We start from the raw sequence: 15562 nt of genomic DNA, 5'->3' as shown, positions 1-15562 counted from the left end.
AGGACTCTTTCCACAGGCAATGGCTAAAGGCTGCCATGCATACCTTCTTCAGTAACTGAATTTAAGTGTGCACCTATGCCTCCTGAGTACTCTGGGCTCTCAACATCTCTGAATCTCGTATTGCAAGTTTTCCAAACTAATCTCCTTGACTCTAGTTCCGACATCCAATCCACAAAACACATGACCGAAACAGTTTATAGTACAGTAGCTAAGAGCATGGATTCTGCATTTATACCAAGATTCAAATCCTGGGTCTACCGCTGTATGATGCTGGGTGTACTACTTAGGTAAGGTACTCTGTTCCTCCATTTTCTCTTTTGTAAAATGGGACTAATACTAATACTTACAAGGTTGCTTAGGGATTAAATGGAATAAATGGGATTTCCAAATTAAAAAAAGGAAGAAATGTGTATTCTCACCAAATGAAACTATGGGAGCAAAGCCATGGCGCAGGAAAGTATGGAATTCAGGAACTAGCTGAGGCATAGGCTGCTCTGATTCCTAACACACTTCTTCTCCCCCACAGCCCCCAAAGGGGGACTCTCACTTCACTGCAGTTTACTAAGCTCTTTCTCCCAAACACTACTAAAACTTTCTAATCTGTTGAAACTCGCAATGTGCTCCCAGCAATGTTTCCTCTAAAAGGAAACCCCTGTTCTTGTAATACTAGATGGAAAAAATGGAATTTTTCCCCATTTTCCACACACTATCTAATAGTAAATGTACTGAAAAGCAACTGTTAAAGGGAGTAAAGAACCTCATGGATGCCTAAGATTGTCAGCTAATACAATGTCTAAATGGGCTGCCTTATTTCAAAAACCCAACGTACCTTTAAAACTATCAGCCTGTTGTTCAACTGACTCTCGTACCATTTTCCAGAAGCAGTCTGATACAGCAAGGCTTAAATTCCTTGTAGTCACCTGGTGTGCCTTTAGCATGCTGGCCCTTTTAAAAGTAACAAAAGTTAAAGTATACTACAATAACAAAAGGACGATACCATTACTAAGTTTGAGAATGAGCTTGTTATGATAACCTAATGAGAATAGCTACATATATATTTTTATAGCAACCCTGTCCAATAATATTTCCTGTGATGAATAAACTACTCTATATCTAAATTAACCAATATGGTAGCTACTATTGGGGTTCAAAAACTTGAGGTTATTGAATCCTTTAAGTATGTGGCTAGTGCAATTAAGAAACAAAGTTTTATTTTTATTTGATGTTAACCATTTTAAATTTAAATAAACACAAGGCTAGTGACTACCGTATTGGATAGCACAGTTCTATACACCTGTCAGCTCCTATCACTTCGGATAATACTCAATAGTATATCTATAAGAACTATATTGATTTACTATACTAATAGAGAGGCAAACATACTTTTCCACTTCAAGAGACTCTCTACTTATAAAGTTTTAATATAACTCAGTTGCTCTTTAGCTCTTCCTTTTTGCTTTTCTTTAGTATTATATTTACTGATAATTTCTGTCAATATCTATTAGTATTTAGGGATACCCCTTTGACATCTCCAGCCCACTTCAACTTTCCCCAACCCTGTAAGAGAAATGGATACATGAATTTAAAAATGTTAAGTGTTGGTTTTTAAAAATCACTTTATAAGTAACACAACTTCAGGTGTCCATGCTGTCATTCATTGCCCACACCCCAGGTGCAGTTTGCTATGTCAGCATGTATTGCACCATGTGATAAACTGCTCTGAGTTCTGTCAGGGTAGCTGGAGGACTTATTTAGTAGGTACAGATCGCCATCTGGGGAAAATTCTGAAAAGTCAATGTTAAACTAATAATTATAAAGAAACTTTTAAGTGAAAACTAATAGTTCAAGCTATTCCCTCACTATCAAATCTTTAAATGTTTAAACAAGATACCTACTTTAGGAGTTTTGAATTCTGAAAAAATTCTTCTTCATATTCTCTTATTGCTTCTATGCTTTCGGAGCTGTTTCCTAGGGAAAGAGAATGGTGAAGTTCTGAGAAAATGTTTATTACTTGAAAACAACAAAAACTTCAATTACAGTAATCCATCTTTGCATACCTTTTCCTGTTACAACAGCAAAATAACCGAGAGCTTTCATTGGGAAGAGTTTTCCTTCAATTATCTGCTGAATCTATTTTTTTAAAGTGAGAAAAATAAATGTGAGATAAAGGTTTACATAATTTTAAAGAGCATTATATACCATTTAGAAAGCAAATTTAATAATGCTATATATGTACAGTTAATTTAAATATGTAAACCTACACAAAAGTATTAAAATGTATTTCAATTTCTATTTGAGGAAAAAATAAATACATTTAATTTTAGTATATTAAAAATGTTCTATTAAAACATAAGTACCAAAATTAAAACTTGGAATGATGTGTAGTGCTTTGAAGTCAGGTCTCTGTTTGAATTTCTTCTCTGCCACTTACTAGCTTTGTGGCCTTAAGTATGTTCCAACTTTTTCAAAATGGTTGTTAAAGAAAATTATCCTATACTAGAGACCTGATGCATGAAATTTGTGCAAGAGTAGGCCTTCTTTCCCCTGGCTGCTGGCACTCTGGCACCCGAGACTCAGGCTTCCCTCTGGCCATAATATATTAAGTGTCCAGTTGACTAGTGGGCTAGTCAACCAATCAAAGCGTTATATGTTAATAATATACTAAGACGGCTCAACTGCTCGCTATGACGTGCACTGATCACCAGGGAGCAGTCAACGGGTCGACCAGATGCTATTACATGCATTGACCACCAGGGGGCAGATGCTCTGATCCGGCTGATAGGGACTGAGCCAGATGGGCTGGATATGCCCTGGAGTCCTTCTGTGGTCCCTTCCTGGCTGGCCAACCTCCAGTGTCCCTTCTGGCCCTGATCATGCATCCGTGGGGTCCCTTAGCCTGGCCTGCGACCTCTTGCAATTCAGGACCCCTCGGGGGAATGTCAGAGAGCTGGTTTCAGCCCAATCCCGCAGGCCAGGCAGAGGGACCCCACTGGTGCATGAACTCGTATACTAGGCCTCTAGTATGTGATAATAATAATACTTAGCATAGTGCCAGGAATGCAGAGATTTAATAAATGGTAGCTGCTATTATTTCCCCATACACTTTTGCAAATATCTAAATTCTAACCAAGTTGGACTGTCTTTTTATACTTTAAAAAAAAAACAAAACAAAAACATTTGTATTCATTGGTTCTCAACTCTCTTAGGGTCAAAAATCTTTTTCTAAATGTAACCAAAACTACATACTCTGGCCCCAGAAAAATGCACATTTGTACAGTGATCTATCATTCACACAGTGTAAAAGAGTTTTACTCCCAAAAGGCCCTCCAGTTGAAGACTTACTGATGTAAGAATCCCTGCTCTAAGATAGGCTAACGCTGACTCTGATATAAAAAAGATGTTAAAAAGAAACATAACAAATTAGATTAATGACAGTATGTCAGAATATAAAATTATTTAAAGTATACAACATTAACAAATTATAATAATGGAATTTTATTTATACCTTAAAATTACACTTAAATAATTTACTATAATTTTTCAATACTTTGTTTTTACAGAACACCAAGAGAAATCCCTCTACTACTCTTATGATAAAGTATTCCATAAGACTTTTTTTTTCTTCCCCAAACAGTTACTGTCACATCATTATAAATGTTTTCCACACAGAAATAAGATAAAATACAAGTTTTTGTACAAAGAATCTTTTGTCTCATAATAAAGGACTTTCCCTCACCCTGCTTGGGCTAGCCACATTTTTCTCTGCCAGGTCTACTTTGGTCAAAACAAATATCGTCCTTCTTCCATGAGGATCCATTTGACTGACCAAGTCTGTAACAATGCTGCGTTCAGCATCCACAGATCCATCTGAAAAATAAAATAAAAAATGACACTGTAATAATTGCAAAGTGGATTTTAAAAATTTCCACAAGACACTGTTGTGTCTACATTATAGTAAGAAAACTTTTCTTAACATCTTTATTATGAAAGATATTCTAGCCAATAAAAGTTTCTATGATGCCTACAGTGAAATTATTCCCAACTTCAATTCTATTTACTAATAAAATGAATGAAAGAGGGTTATCTTGCATGTTTATGTAAAATGCATATTTAGAGCAAAGCCTGGATTGCTAAAGAAAGCATATGAGTGCAATTAAAATCTTGTGATAGATTTACCTTGAATGCACAGGATGATGGCATTAGGATTCTGCATATAAGCTTTGCTCATACTGAAAATAGTTTCCTTTGTGTCAGGAGCCATGCCTGATGTCACAGTCTTAAAGAGAAAGGTTTAAATGTCATTAAAAATGTTTTCCACAAAAGGAATACAACAAAATACAAGTTTTGTATATACTTACATTAATCACACCTGGTAAGTCAACAAGCACCATCCTCTGCAGTCCAGGGCCTTTTACATTTAAGGAAATGGTCTACTCAGGGGACAAAACAAAACAAAATAAAAATTGGGGGGAAAATTTTAGGAACTCTTTGGTGATATATATTAATAGTCTGAAAAGTCTGTATCTCAGACATTCAGATATAGTGCTCAGAAAAATGTTCTTTTTCTGATCCTAAGAGTCATTATTCTAAGACAATTTCCCACAAAATGATATATCAGGAATATTAAAAATATTTATGTTATCTTGGAATAGCAATACCAATATTATGATTTATTTCATGTCATGACCATTAGATTCCACAATATATTGGTGAAATGAATTGCGACACTCACCTCAGGGCTAACAGTGCAGCCTTCTTTCACATTTTTCCTCATTCGAAGTTCTATTTCATGTCTTAATGCTGCAAGCTATGAATGGAAAACAACCAAGTCCTGAGAAAATCTTCAGTTAACAAATACTCCCTGTAGTTGTCATAAGCTTACGCAGGTTACAAAGTTACACACATGAACCTCACATGCATACTACTTACATCTTCCTCCTTGGTAAGATCAAATTCTCGAGAACTATCTTTAAACAATGCTACGTGGTGAGGACCTTCACTCAGAGTCACCTGGAATTAATAGAAAACTGAAATGTAATAATGCATTTACAATTCATATTAATTCCCATGGAACTTACATGGTCTAGATAGACAGGGCCCCTGCATCGCACAACTCTAGGTTTACTACATACTCTTAAGTTCATACTACATACTCTAAGATCCCTGGGGCCTGTCAGGAGACCACAGAGTTCTTTATCTGTATTGTTCATACACTTATCACATGTATTGTGATTGCCTAACAAGATCAATGGCTACTTTGTATCTTTCATGACCTAAAATACTACTGCCCTTTTTGTTTCATAGTCAATATTATACAGAGTACTGAGCACAAAACCATCAATTTGAAACCTGAAAAACTAAAGGAAGACCTTGCCTTTAACTTCACAGGTAAATTCAGATAAAGGACAATTCACTTATTTAACATCTACTTATTGAGAGCTAACTACATTTAATGTAGTAGGTAGGTCGGGAAGTATGAAGAATTGACTCTCCCTGTTTGGGCTTCTCAATCCAGTAAAAATTTTACAAAGTTTTAAGCTTTTCTCTCAGGCCACAAATTAGCAAATGCCCTGGGGAAAATACCTGCAGGAATATCCCCCACAAATTCTTTAGGTTGCTCTCTGATGCCTTCAAATAGCTAGTTTTATTATCTGGCCTGTTAATCTAATCTCAGTAGAAGGAATTGTATTTTAAAAGTAAAATTGGAAGCTTGAAAAGTTATTCTTAAAAAGCAAGGAATGTGAAGTTGAGAAGTTGAAACCACTGACTGTTGCCCTATAAGTTGTTAGAGAATTTCTTGCATTTATGGCACTGTTTGGGAAGAAGCTATCTTAGCTCTTCTTACCACTCTCTTCTTTGATACCCTGCGTTTTTGCTATAATGTCTTGTTATCTCTGCGTGTCACTGTCCCAGTATGTAGAGAGGTCTAAAACAGGGAGAGTCAATTCAACAGAGCAGTCAGAGTGAGAATTTTAAAAAGTATGTTGTTACTTTGCTCAAAACACTGCATTGGCTTCCATTTTATTAAAAACAAAAACTAAATTTTGCATGATAACCTACTGAGCTCTAATAATCTGCTCTCCCAATATCCCTCTGACCTCATTACCTGGCTACTCTTCACTTTGCTCTAGCCACACTGGCCTTGAGCATACTAAGCTCCAACTACCTCAGGAGCTTTGCACTAACTTTCACTCTGAAACACTCTTGAACAGGACACCACAGAAATCCCTTCCTCATTTTCTGCAAATCTTAGTTCAACTGTTACCTTCTCATGAAGCCTGCCAATACCCTGGTACCACCATTCCCGTTGCCTGACTCCACTGTTTTCTTTTGTGCACACTTAACACCCTCTAACATACTATGTAACTTTGTAACTTAGTATGTCTAGTAGAGGCCCGGGGCACAAAATTTGTGTAGGGGGGCGGATCCCTCAGCACCCTCTTCAATCTGGGACCAGTCAGACATCCCTCTTGCAATCCCAGACTGCTGGCTCCTAACCGCTCGCCTGCCTGCCTGATCGTCCCTAACCCCTATGCTAGCTTGCCTGATTGCCCTTAACTTGCTCCCCTGCTGGCCTGATCACTCCTACCTTGTCCCCCTGCTGGCATGGTTAACCCTAACTTGCTCCCCTATCCGCCTGATCACTCCTAATTGCCTCTGCCTTGGCCTCCCGCTTAAGCCACAGTCTGACCTCTCTCTGCGGGAGGTGACATGGCAGATCAGGTGAAGCTACCGCCCCCATTACCCTGCTTCTGCCACTGACAGCCTGAGCCTGGGCCCTTCACAGCTGCTGCGGCTTTGCCTGCAAAGACATCCGAAGGCCGTCCAGAAGAGGTCTGCCCTAATTAGCGTATCTTTTATTAGTATAGATTATTTATTACCTGTCTCTCTATACTAGACTATCCCCATTATGTCAAAGATCTTTATTTTGTTTACCAACACACTGCCTAGAACAGTCCTGGCACATATTAAGCACCTAATGAATATTTTCAGAATGAGACTCTGAAGCCATAGACTTCCTTCCTGTAACCATGGATGAATTGTCAGTATTTCTATATATGAACAACTTGTACACTGAGTCCCAGTCTCTTACTTCAATAACTTTGCTCCCTCTCTCTTGCATCATTTTTTTCAACCAGATCATTAAAATATCCATATCTATCTATCTATCAACTATGTATGTATGTATGTATGTATGTATATATCTATCTATCATCTCTCTATAAAAAAGCCTAAGAGATCAGAACAACTGGTCTTTATGATGCGCACTGACCACTGGGGGCAGACACTCAATGCAGGAGCTATCTCCTGATGGTCAGTGTGCTCTCACAGCCAACCTCCCTCAGTCCCACCCCGACTCCCGGGTTGAGATGGGAAACCAGAGATGGGTGGTGGTGGACGTGGCCCCTTAGAGCTGGCTCTTTCTTCAGGGCAAGCAACAAACCTCCCCTGACCTGTCCCTCTCGCCGCCACCAGGCCCTGATCCTCTCGCTGCCCGCCTGTTGCAGTGGCAGCACAGTGGTGAGGGGGGTAGGCAGGAGCTATGCAGTGGTGGGGTATCGACAATGGCAGAGTTGGGTGTCTGGCGTCTGTTCCTTCTGCACCGGACCCAGCAACTGCTGCCTCCTCTCTGGCCCCGCCATGATAGGCCTGGCCCTGATTGGCCCTGATTGCCAGCCAGGCCTAGGGACCCCACCCGTGCACAAATTTCGTGCACCAGGCCTCTAATAGCATATAAATATCTTTAAAACACTCCCTTGACCCAATATATTTCAACTGCTACTGCACCATTTTATACTATTTTTACATTAAAGCTAGATAACTATCCTATCTAATAAAAGAGTGATATGTAAATTGACTGTCACTCCAACACACAAGATGGCTGCCACAAGATGGCCAGCAGAGGATGGCAGTTGTGGGGGACCAGGCCTACAGGGGAAGGAAGTTGGGGGGGGGACCCACCCAGGCCTGTAGGGGAGGGCAGCTGGGGGGGACCAAGATTGTAGGAGAGGGCAGTGGGGTGAACCAGGCCTGCAAGGGAGGGCAGTTAGGGGAGATCAGGCTGGCAAGGGAGGGCAGTTAGGGATGACCGGGCCAGCAAGGGAGCAGTTAGGCGCTGATCAGGCTGGCAGGGGAGTGGTTAGGGGGTGATCAGGCAGGCAGAGAGGTTAGGGGAAATCAGGCAGGAAGGCAGGCGAGCAGTTGGGAACCAGCAGTTCTGGATTGTGAGAGGGATGTCCGACTGCCCATTTAGGTGGGAGTGGGCCTAAATGGGCTGTCAGACATCCCTTGAGGGGTCCCAGGTTGGACAGGGTGTAGGCTGGGCTGAGGGACAACCTTCCTCTCCTCCCCCGTGTAAGGATTTTGTGCATTGGGCCTCTAGTCTATATACATTGGCTCCACTTTCAAGATTCTATTCTCTTACTCAGACTAAACTACAAAGCATAATAAGAGGATGGCCTGGCCTCTCACTGCACCACTGTCCTCCTCTCCCCTTATTCAGCTCCTGTTATACTGGCTTCCTGACTGTGCCTCCTACTTATTTTTAATAGGAATAATTCCAAATGCTGTGCCAATTGTTTCTTTAGTTAAAAGTCTTCATTTCAACATAATAAACAAGGCTCTAAGGAACTTCATTCAGATGGCCTATTTTCTTACCTTAACTGGAGAGCGTGTCATCATCTCCCCAGATCCTCGTGGGAATATTCGTGCTTGAGCAATCATTTCCAACACACTAGTTTTCCCAGCACTCTGATCTCCCACTACAACAACCTTATGGCAAAAACAAAAACATTTATTTGTTATTCAATACCAACACATACTTAAATAAATTTGAAATGCTGCCAAGATATTTTTTAGTCTTTTCAAGTATCTACAGTTAAATGATTTGAAAAATATCATCCATGAAAAAATTGATAGTTGATATGCGTATGTATACCCTATATAATAAAGAGGTAATATGCAAATTGACCATCATACCCTCACACAAGATGGCCGCCCCCATGTGGTCACAAGATGATTACCACAAGATGGCAGGCAGGGGAGGGCAGTTGGGGGCAACCAGGCTGGTAGGGCAGGACAGTTGGGGGTAACTAGGCCTGCAGGAAAGGGCAGTTAGGGGTAATCAGGTTGGCAGGGAGCAGTTAGGCTGACAGGGGAGTGGTTAGGGGAAATCAGGAAGGTTGGCAGGTGAGCAGTTGGGAGCCAGTAATCCTGGATTGTGAGAGGGATGTCTGATCAGGCCTAAGAAATAACCCCCCTCCCCCCCCAAAAGCACAAATTGAACCCATTTATATAGTAGTATAGCCAAAATTTTATTAAAAACTTGTGTTAATTTAAACCACTATTTCTAAAGCCAGACCATTCAAGTTCTACAAGTCTTTCTTACAGCTAGTTTACTCTTTACAAAGAAATTTTTAATTTTATCTGACTAAATTTCACTCATGTGATGAATTGAATCCACTGTTCAGTTACTTTAATATAATGAATATTATGAATATGTAATGCCAAATATGTAACAGCCTTCATTGGTTACAGATAAATGCAAGTCAAGCAATGGATCAAAGTATTCAAATAACATTCAATACTTAAAAATCATCTACAGCTCATAAAAAAAAAAATCTACACTAATAAAGAAAACTTGCAAATTACTGTCACTCCTCTATGCTATCAGCCAATCAGAGTATGCAAATTAATCTAAAAACATTGTGGCAGCCCTGTCCCCGCCGCTCTGGGCCTGTGGAGAAGTCAGGTGCCAACGCCTGAGGCTGGCTGCAGCTCAGGAGATGAAGAAGCCGCCTTCCCTGTGATCCCAGGCAGCAGACAGCAACAGAAGCATCATGTCCACCTGCCCCACGTCCTGGGGGAGATGGAGACCTTGGGCGCCAGCACCTGAGGCTGGCTGCAGCCTGGGAGGAGGAGAAGCCGCCTGCCCCATGATCCCAGGCCGCAGCCAGCTAGAGAAGTCATCCACACTGCATCCCAGGGAAGACGGAGAAGCTGCCTGTCTGTGGTCCAGGCGCCAGCACCTGTGGCTGGCTACAGCCTGGTAGACAGAGAAGCCACCCACCCTGAGGTCTTGGGCGTCAACTTGTGGCTGCAGCCCAGGCGAAGCCACCTGCCCACCATCCCCTGCAGCTGCAGCCGGCCTGGGCACCTATAGCTGACCAGAGGGAGGGAAGCCCGGATCCTGGGTGCCAGTGATTGGCTGGAGGAGGGAATCCTGGGTCCCGAATGTGGGGCTGAGGCAGAGGTTGTTAGGGGCAATCAAGCCAGCAGGGGAGCAGTTAGAGATAATCAGGCTGGCAGGCAGAAGAAGTTAGGAACAATCAGGCAGGCAGGCTAGCGGTTAGGAGACAGCAGTTCTTGATTGTGAGAGGGATGTCCAACTTCAGGTTATCCCCTGAGGATTCCCAGATTGGAGAGGGTGCAGGCCGGGCTGAGGGACACCCTTCCCACTCACCAGCCCCTCCATGTACGAATTTCATGCACTGGGCCACTAATATTATATAAATAAAAAATACATGTCTCTGGTTTAATCTGTGTGTATATGTATATATGAATGTGTATGTAATGTGTTTGTGTACACACACATAACTTTTTTAAAACCTAAATTTTTGCTAAGGGGCCAGTTCCCTATGTATTAAGTTTTCACTTACCCTTGGCAAATGATCTTGTGTATTATAACTGGCATCATAATCAGATAGAACATCAAGAACTTCAGAATACATGTCAATCAAAGATTTCTACAAAAGTAAAAAAAAAAATTAATAAAACAGTGAAAACTTAAAATACCATAGATGAGTCAAGAGGAAAAAAAGCTGATAAATTCATAATGTTTTTCAAAATCATGGTATTGTTTATCTCTAATTATGCAAATACATTGTCGTAGTTAAACAGTATAGAATAAAATTTTATTTCTTATCTAATTTATCCATTATTTTATTTAGAGATACACTGATAATTAAAGTACATTAATTCAGGATTTCCTAACTTTCTAACTAAATGGTAAAAGAGGGAAGTTGTTATTTAATATTGAAGATATTTAATATTATATACTCAACAGAGAAAATCATTAACAGCATAAAGGCCAAATAAGGTGTTAGATGACCAAATGAAAGGAAATCATCTTCTACCAAATTTGGTGTGTGTGTGTCAGATATAGAAATAGAGATAGAAACAGATAGGAGATGGGGGTTGGGGTAAGGCAGGAAAAGAAAGACTGAAAAGAAGATTAAAGTGGAGAAAGAATGACCAAAAAGATGGTTAAATCAGTAAGCATGATAGTGTACTTTAGCAACTGCACAGCTAATAAGGGAGAGCACCAGGGCAGACCTGTAAGTGGAAACAGGATCAAACACAGTACTTGACAAATAACAAGTTTCAAGTAAGTATTTGATGAATAAATGAACGATAAATGAGAGCTGGGAAAAAAAGATCTGCTATCAAGCATTTAATAATTAAAGGTAAGTTTTATCATTAAGGTAGAAACAAAATAAGGGCCTACAATTCCCTTCATCTCTTAACACCTAGAAATAATAAATGTGAAGAAACTGCTATCCCTCCACTAAAAAATAAACAAAAAATTCTTTAATTTTCATTGACATTTTATTCTATGACAAAATATACTTTTTCTGACATAAATTCTCAAAATATATTAACAGTTGGACATAACTTTTCTCAATTGCTGTGTGTAATCTGTAAATAAAGTCATGCTATTTACTTTTTTAATGCAATCCTGATTTAGAGTCAGAACTATCTACTAATACATGTTGCTTAAACTACAATTGCATATCTTTGTACCATGGTACCAAATGTATGTGCCATGACTTATTACAGTTTTGCTACACACAAATTCAGTTTATTTATAGGGGATGTAAGTTAGAAGTATTACTTCAATTTAATACGTACAGCTTGGTTTAGTGGAAAATAAATTTTTTGTTTTTTGTTTTTGTTTTTCACCTAGATAGAAACATCAATGAGAAAATCATTGGTTGGCTGCCTCCTGCATGTGCTCTTGACCAGAATCGAACCTGGGACCCTTCAGTCTGCAGGTCGACTCTCTATCCATGAGCAAAACCGGCTAGGGCTTAATTTATTGATAATGGTAATTACCAATATGCTGATAACAATACCAGCATATGCTTTTTCAAAAATTCTTTAAAATGATTAAGGAACAATCTAGAAGAAAATGTTAACTTTCTTAAAACTGAAGGAAGTAGCCTAATCATTCACTGGAAACATAATTAAGGCAATGATGATAAGTCATATATAAACATCCATCAACTCAGAATTCTGGTTTTATAGCTGTAGAAAGGAAATAGGCCTAAAGATATACTAGGTATTTCAAAAAAATAAACTGATTCATGAGAAATGGCTGGTAAAAGTATGAAGATTTTATGGGCATAGTTTAAATAAATGTCTGGAAAGTACAATTTATAAAATGTGCTAATATAGAAAGAGAACTTCCTATCCCTGAAGGATAGCAGGTGACAAAGGAGGATAGAACATGTTATGGTTATAGTCACTTACACACAAGTACTGATGAACACGAAAAGTTCTGAGAACCAACAAATTAAGATAAAATTAAAATACCTTAAGCTTTCTATGATGGATGCCTTTATCATCTTTCTGCAACAATAATTTTCTCAGTTCTTTGTTCTCCTTTTCCAACCGTTCCAAGATTCTCTGGTACTTTAACTGAAACAAAATAATACCATAACTACATAAGAAAAAGATGGGTTAATAAATAATATTAAGTCTAAATTAAAAGCTTCTAAAATCCTGAAGTAATATCTCCTGACTATTCAAAATAAATTATTTCATTTCAAAACTCCTATGAAAATGTTGAGAGAATTATGAAAATCTCAAACAATAAGTTTCATTATAATTTGGCATTTTATTTGGAAAATTCTTTGGTATTTACAATTAAGAAATTAAATTATTTAAAATGTAAGCATTTAAAGCTTTTCCTTAAGTACATTCCATGAAACAATATTCCCTATTATATAAACATTTTTAAAGTCTTCATTATAAGGACAATTTAGCAAAAATTCAAACTCCTCCCATTCCCCATATTATTTTGTGTTTTAATTAAAATATCCTATCCCCATGGTCGGTAAACTGCGGCTCACGCGCCACATGCAGCTCTTTGGCCCCTTGCGTGTGGCTCTTCCACAAAATACCATGGCCTGGTATTTTGAAGAAGTGAGTCTATTTTGAAGAAGTGGCATTAGAAGTTTAAAAAAATTTGGCTCTCCAAAGAAATTTCAATCATTGTACTGTTGTACTGATATTTGGCTCTGTTGACTAATGAGTTTGCTGACCACTCTCCTATCCTATATAATAAAAGTCTAATATGCTAAGTGTCCAGTTGTCTGTTCAACCAACCAAAGTGTAATATGCTAATAATATGCTAAGGATGCTCAACCACTCACTACAATGTGTATTGACCACCAGGGGGCAGATAGTAGACTAGTTAACCAGTCACTATGATGTGCACTGACCACTAAGGGGCAGACGCTCCGATCCACAGGTTAGCTTACTGCTGGGGTCCACCCATTGCCCTGCAGACAGCAATCAGCCTTTTATTATATAGGATAAGAAGTCCTTGGCTCTTCTCACTCATCAGAATTACCTGGGTATGTAGAAGTTCTTCTTGAAGTTGGTCAACTTTCTCTTTGTCTGACACCTAAATATTCAAAAGAAAATAATTTTGAGTATAATTAGGTTTATATAGGATGTACTGTAAGTTAAAAAAATTTTAAAGTATTTTAAGAGTAAAAACTGATTTTATATGCGCAACCAATGCAATTTAAAATCAAATCCTTAAGAAAGTTAAAAACAATTATATTTATCAATAAGAAGAGCTCATTAAATTTCATATTAAATAGAAACCTTAAAAAGCAATCATTTCCTGTTGCCATTTTAATCATTTCTTATGGATGGCTTGTTAGAAAAATTAGACATATATGGTTACTATGTTCTTCACAGCTTGTTTTGTGCTCAAGCAAAGGCACTTGGATGCATGGAGAAATAAAGCATTGACAGCCCTACAGAAATGTGTTTTGGGAAGTCAGATACATGTTATCATTTACAGGTATTGAAAAAGTTCATTGATCATAGTGTATATTTTAAACAAACATTATCCAATTCCATTCTGTAAGTAGGGAAGTATTTAATAAATGCAAAGAACAACTTGCATTTTCAGAACTCTAAGAGGAGCCAGATGATTGTTTTTAAATTTAGTTCTAGTGCAAGATCTGTTAACACTTAATAAAGCAAATGCATCAGTAGCAATGAAGTCAAGTAAAGCAATTAAAATTAATTTGGACATAAAACAAAAGTAGGACAAAATCCACAGATATTGCAGAAACTACTTCAAATTGTTATTAATAGTTCTAAAGTAAAATATCCAAAAACAACAAAGAACTCTATTGTGTAACAGGCTTTAAAGTTGTCACAATACAATTCTAAATATCAAACACAATGATCAATTTTAATCAAAATGATGTCATTTATGACAAATCCACATTACTGTGCTTTGACTCCTTGGTGAGATACAGAAGTTGTCATTTTCAGTCTTTCAAAATAATTGTCTAATTTCTGATCATCAAAATTTGCAACATGAATTTATTTCATTAGACACAAAAATATGTTTAAAATTCATGTAAATCCTTGTTATTCATTGGCTATTTAAGCAATCAAGACATCATGATAGCAAATGTATATGAAAAAATTTTAAATGATTTGTTCAAGAAGGCATTAATAATTTTCATCCATGCAATAAAGTTAATTTGAGATTTTAATTACTATTCCCAAATACTTTCTCAAAAATTTTCCCTAACACTTCTTTTAAATAAAAATGACACCCAACCAGCATGGCTCAGAGGTCATGGTTCAATTCCTGGTCAGGGTGCATGCCTGCGTTGGGGGCTTGATCCCCAGGGGGAGACATGCAGAAGGCAGCCCAATAATGATTCTCTCATCACTGATGTTTCTATCTCTCTCCCCCTTTCATTTCCTCTCTGAAATTAATAAAAAAAACAAACATTTTTTTTTATAAATGTCAATGCTTGTTAGAATAGGTACATATTATTTTTTCCTTAAAAGACTATGCCTAAAAATCTCTTATGTTTTAGTAATTAGAAAAATGATAATATAAAGCAAACTTTATTGTTTTCTCATTCCTATATATCAAGTAGAGACTTATGGATAGAAATTCTTTTCATTTGACTATGTGTTTGTATAGCATGGACAAGAATTATTAATAGTCTCCTAAAATGTGAGGAAACAAGAAAGTTGGAGAGAAGCCCATATCCCAAAAAACAAAATACTGAAGGCCAAAGGAGAAATAAATAATTCCACATTTCGAACATAAGGCATGCCATCACACCGTAACAATATGGTCATAAAAACATTAAATTTTCAATTCATTTTAAAAGGTACTTTGATTTTGTTTCATTAAATATTCATCCAACTGCAGCTAAATTAGTATGGAATGTATAAACAGTATTAGTATAAACTGTTTTAGTTTGATTGTGAATATTTAATGATTTCATGC

At 38.0% G+C, this 15562-nt stretch overlaps 1 protein-coding gene across 4 annotated transcripts in view; it reads right to left on the bottom strand.

Moving 5' to 3' along the window:
* Positions 1–15562, bottom strand: part of OPA1 (OPA1 mitochondrial dynamin like GTPase) — an 84334-nt gene that overhangs the window by 44258 nt on the left and 24514 nt on the right. For all 4 annotated transcript variants that reach the window (XM_084871537.1, XM_084871539.1, XM_084871538.1 and 1 more), the window contains 12 exons: positions 13637–13690; positions 12595–12699; positions 10659–10745; positions 8659–8772; positions 4930–5010; positions 4733–4807; positions 4359–4430; positions 4177–4276; positions 3737–3867; positions 2058–2130; positions 1896–1968; positions 830–945 (listed from right to left, as the gene is read on the bottom strand). In XM_084871537.1, the coding sequence (XP_084727663.1) occupies positions 830–945; positions 1896–1968; positions 2058–2130; positions 3737–3867; positions 4177–4276; positions 4359–4430; positions 4733–4807; positions 4930–5010; positions 8659–8772; positions 10659–10745; positions 12595–12699; positions 13637–13690 (1081 nt within the window). The remainder of the gene's footprint in view (positions 1–829; positions 946–1895; positions 1969–2057; positions 2131–3736; positions 3868–4176; positions 4277–4358; positions 4431–4732; positions 4808–4929; positions 5011–8658; positions 8773–10658; positions 10746–12594; positions 12700–13636; positions 13691–15562) is intronic.

The sequence above is a fragment of the Pipistrellus hanaki genome (genome assembly GCF_964339955.1).
Source record: "Pipistrellus hanaki genome assembly, chromosome: 2".
Taxonomy (NCBI): Eukaryota; Metazoa; Chordata; class Mammalia; order Chiroptera; family Vespertilionidae; genus Pipistrellus; species Pipistrellus hanaki.
This window is presented reverse-complemented; position numbering and strand designations above follow the sequence as displayed.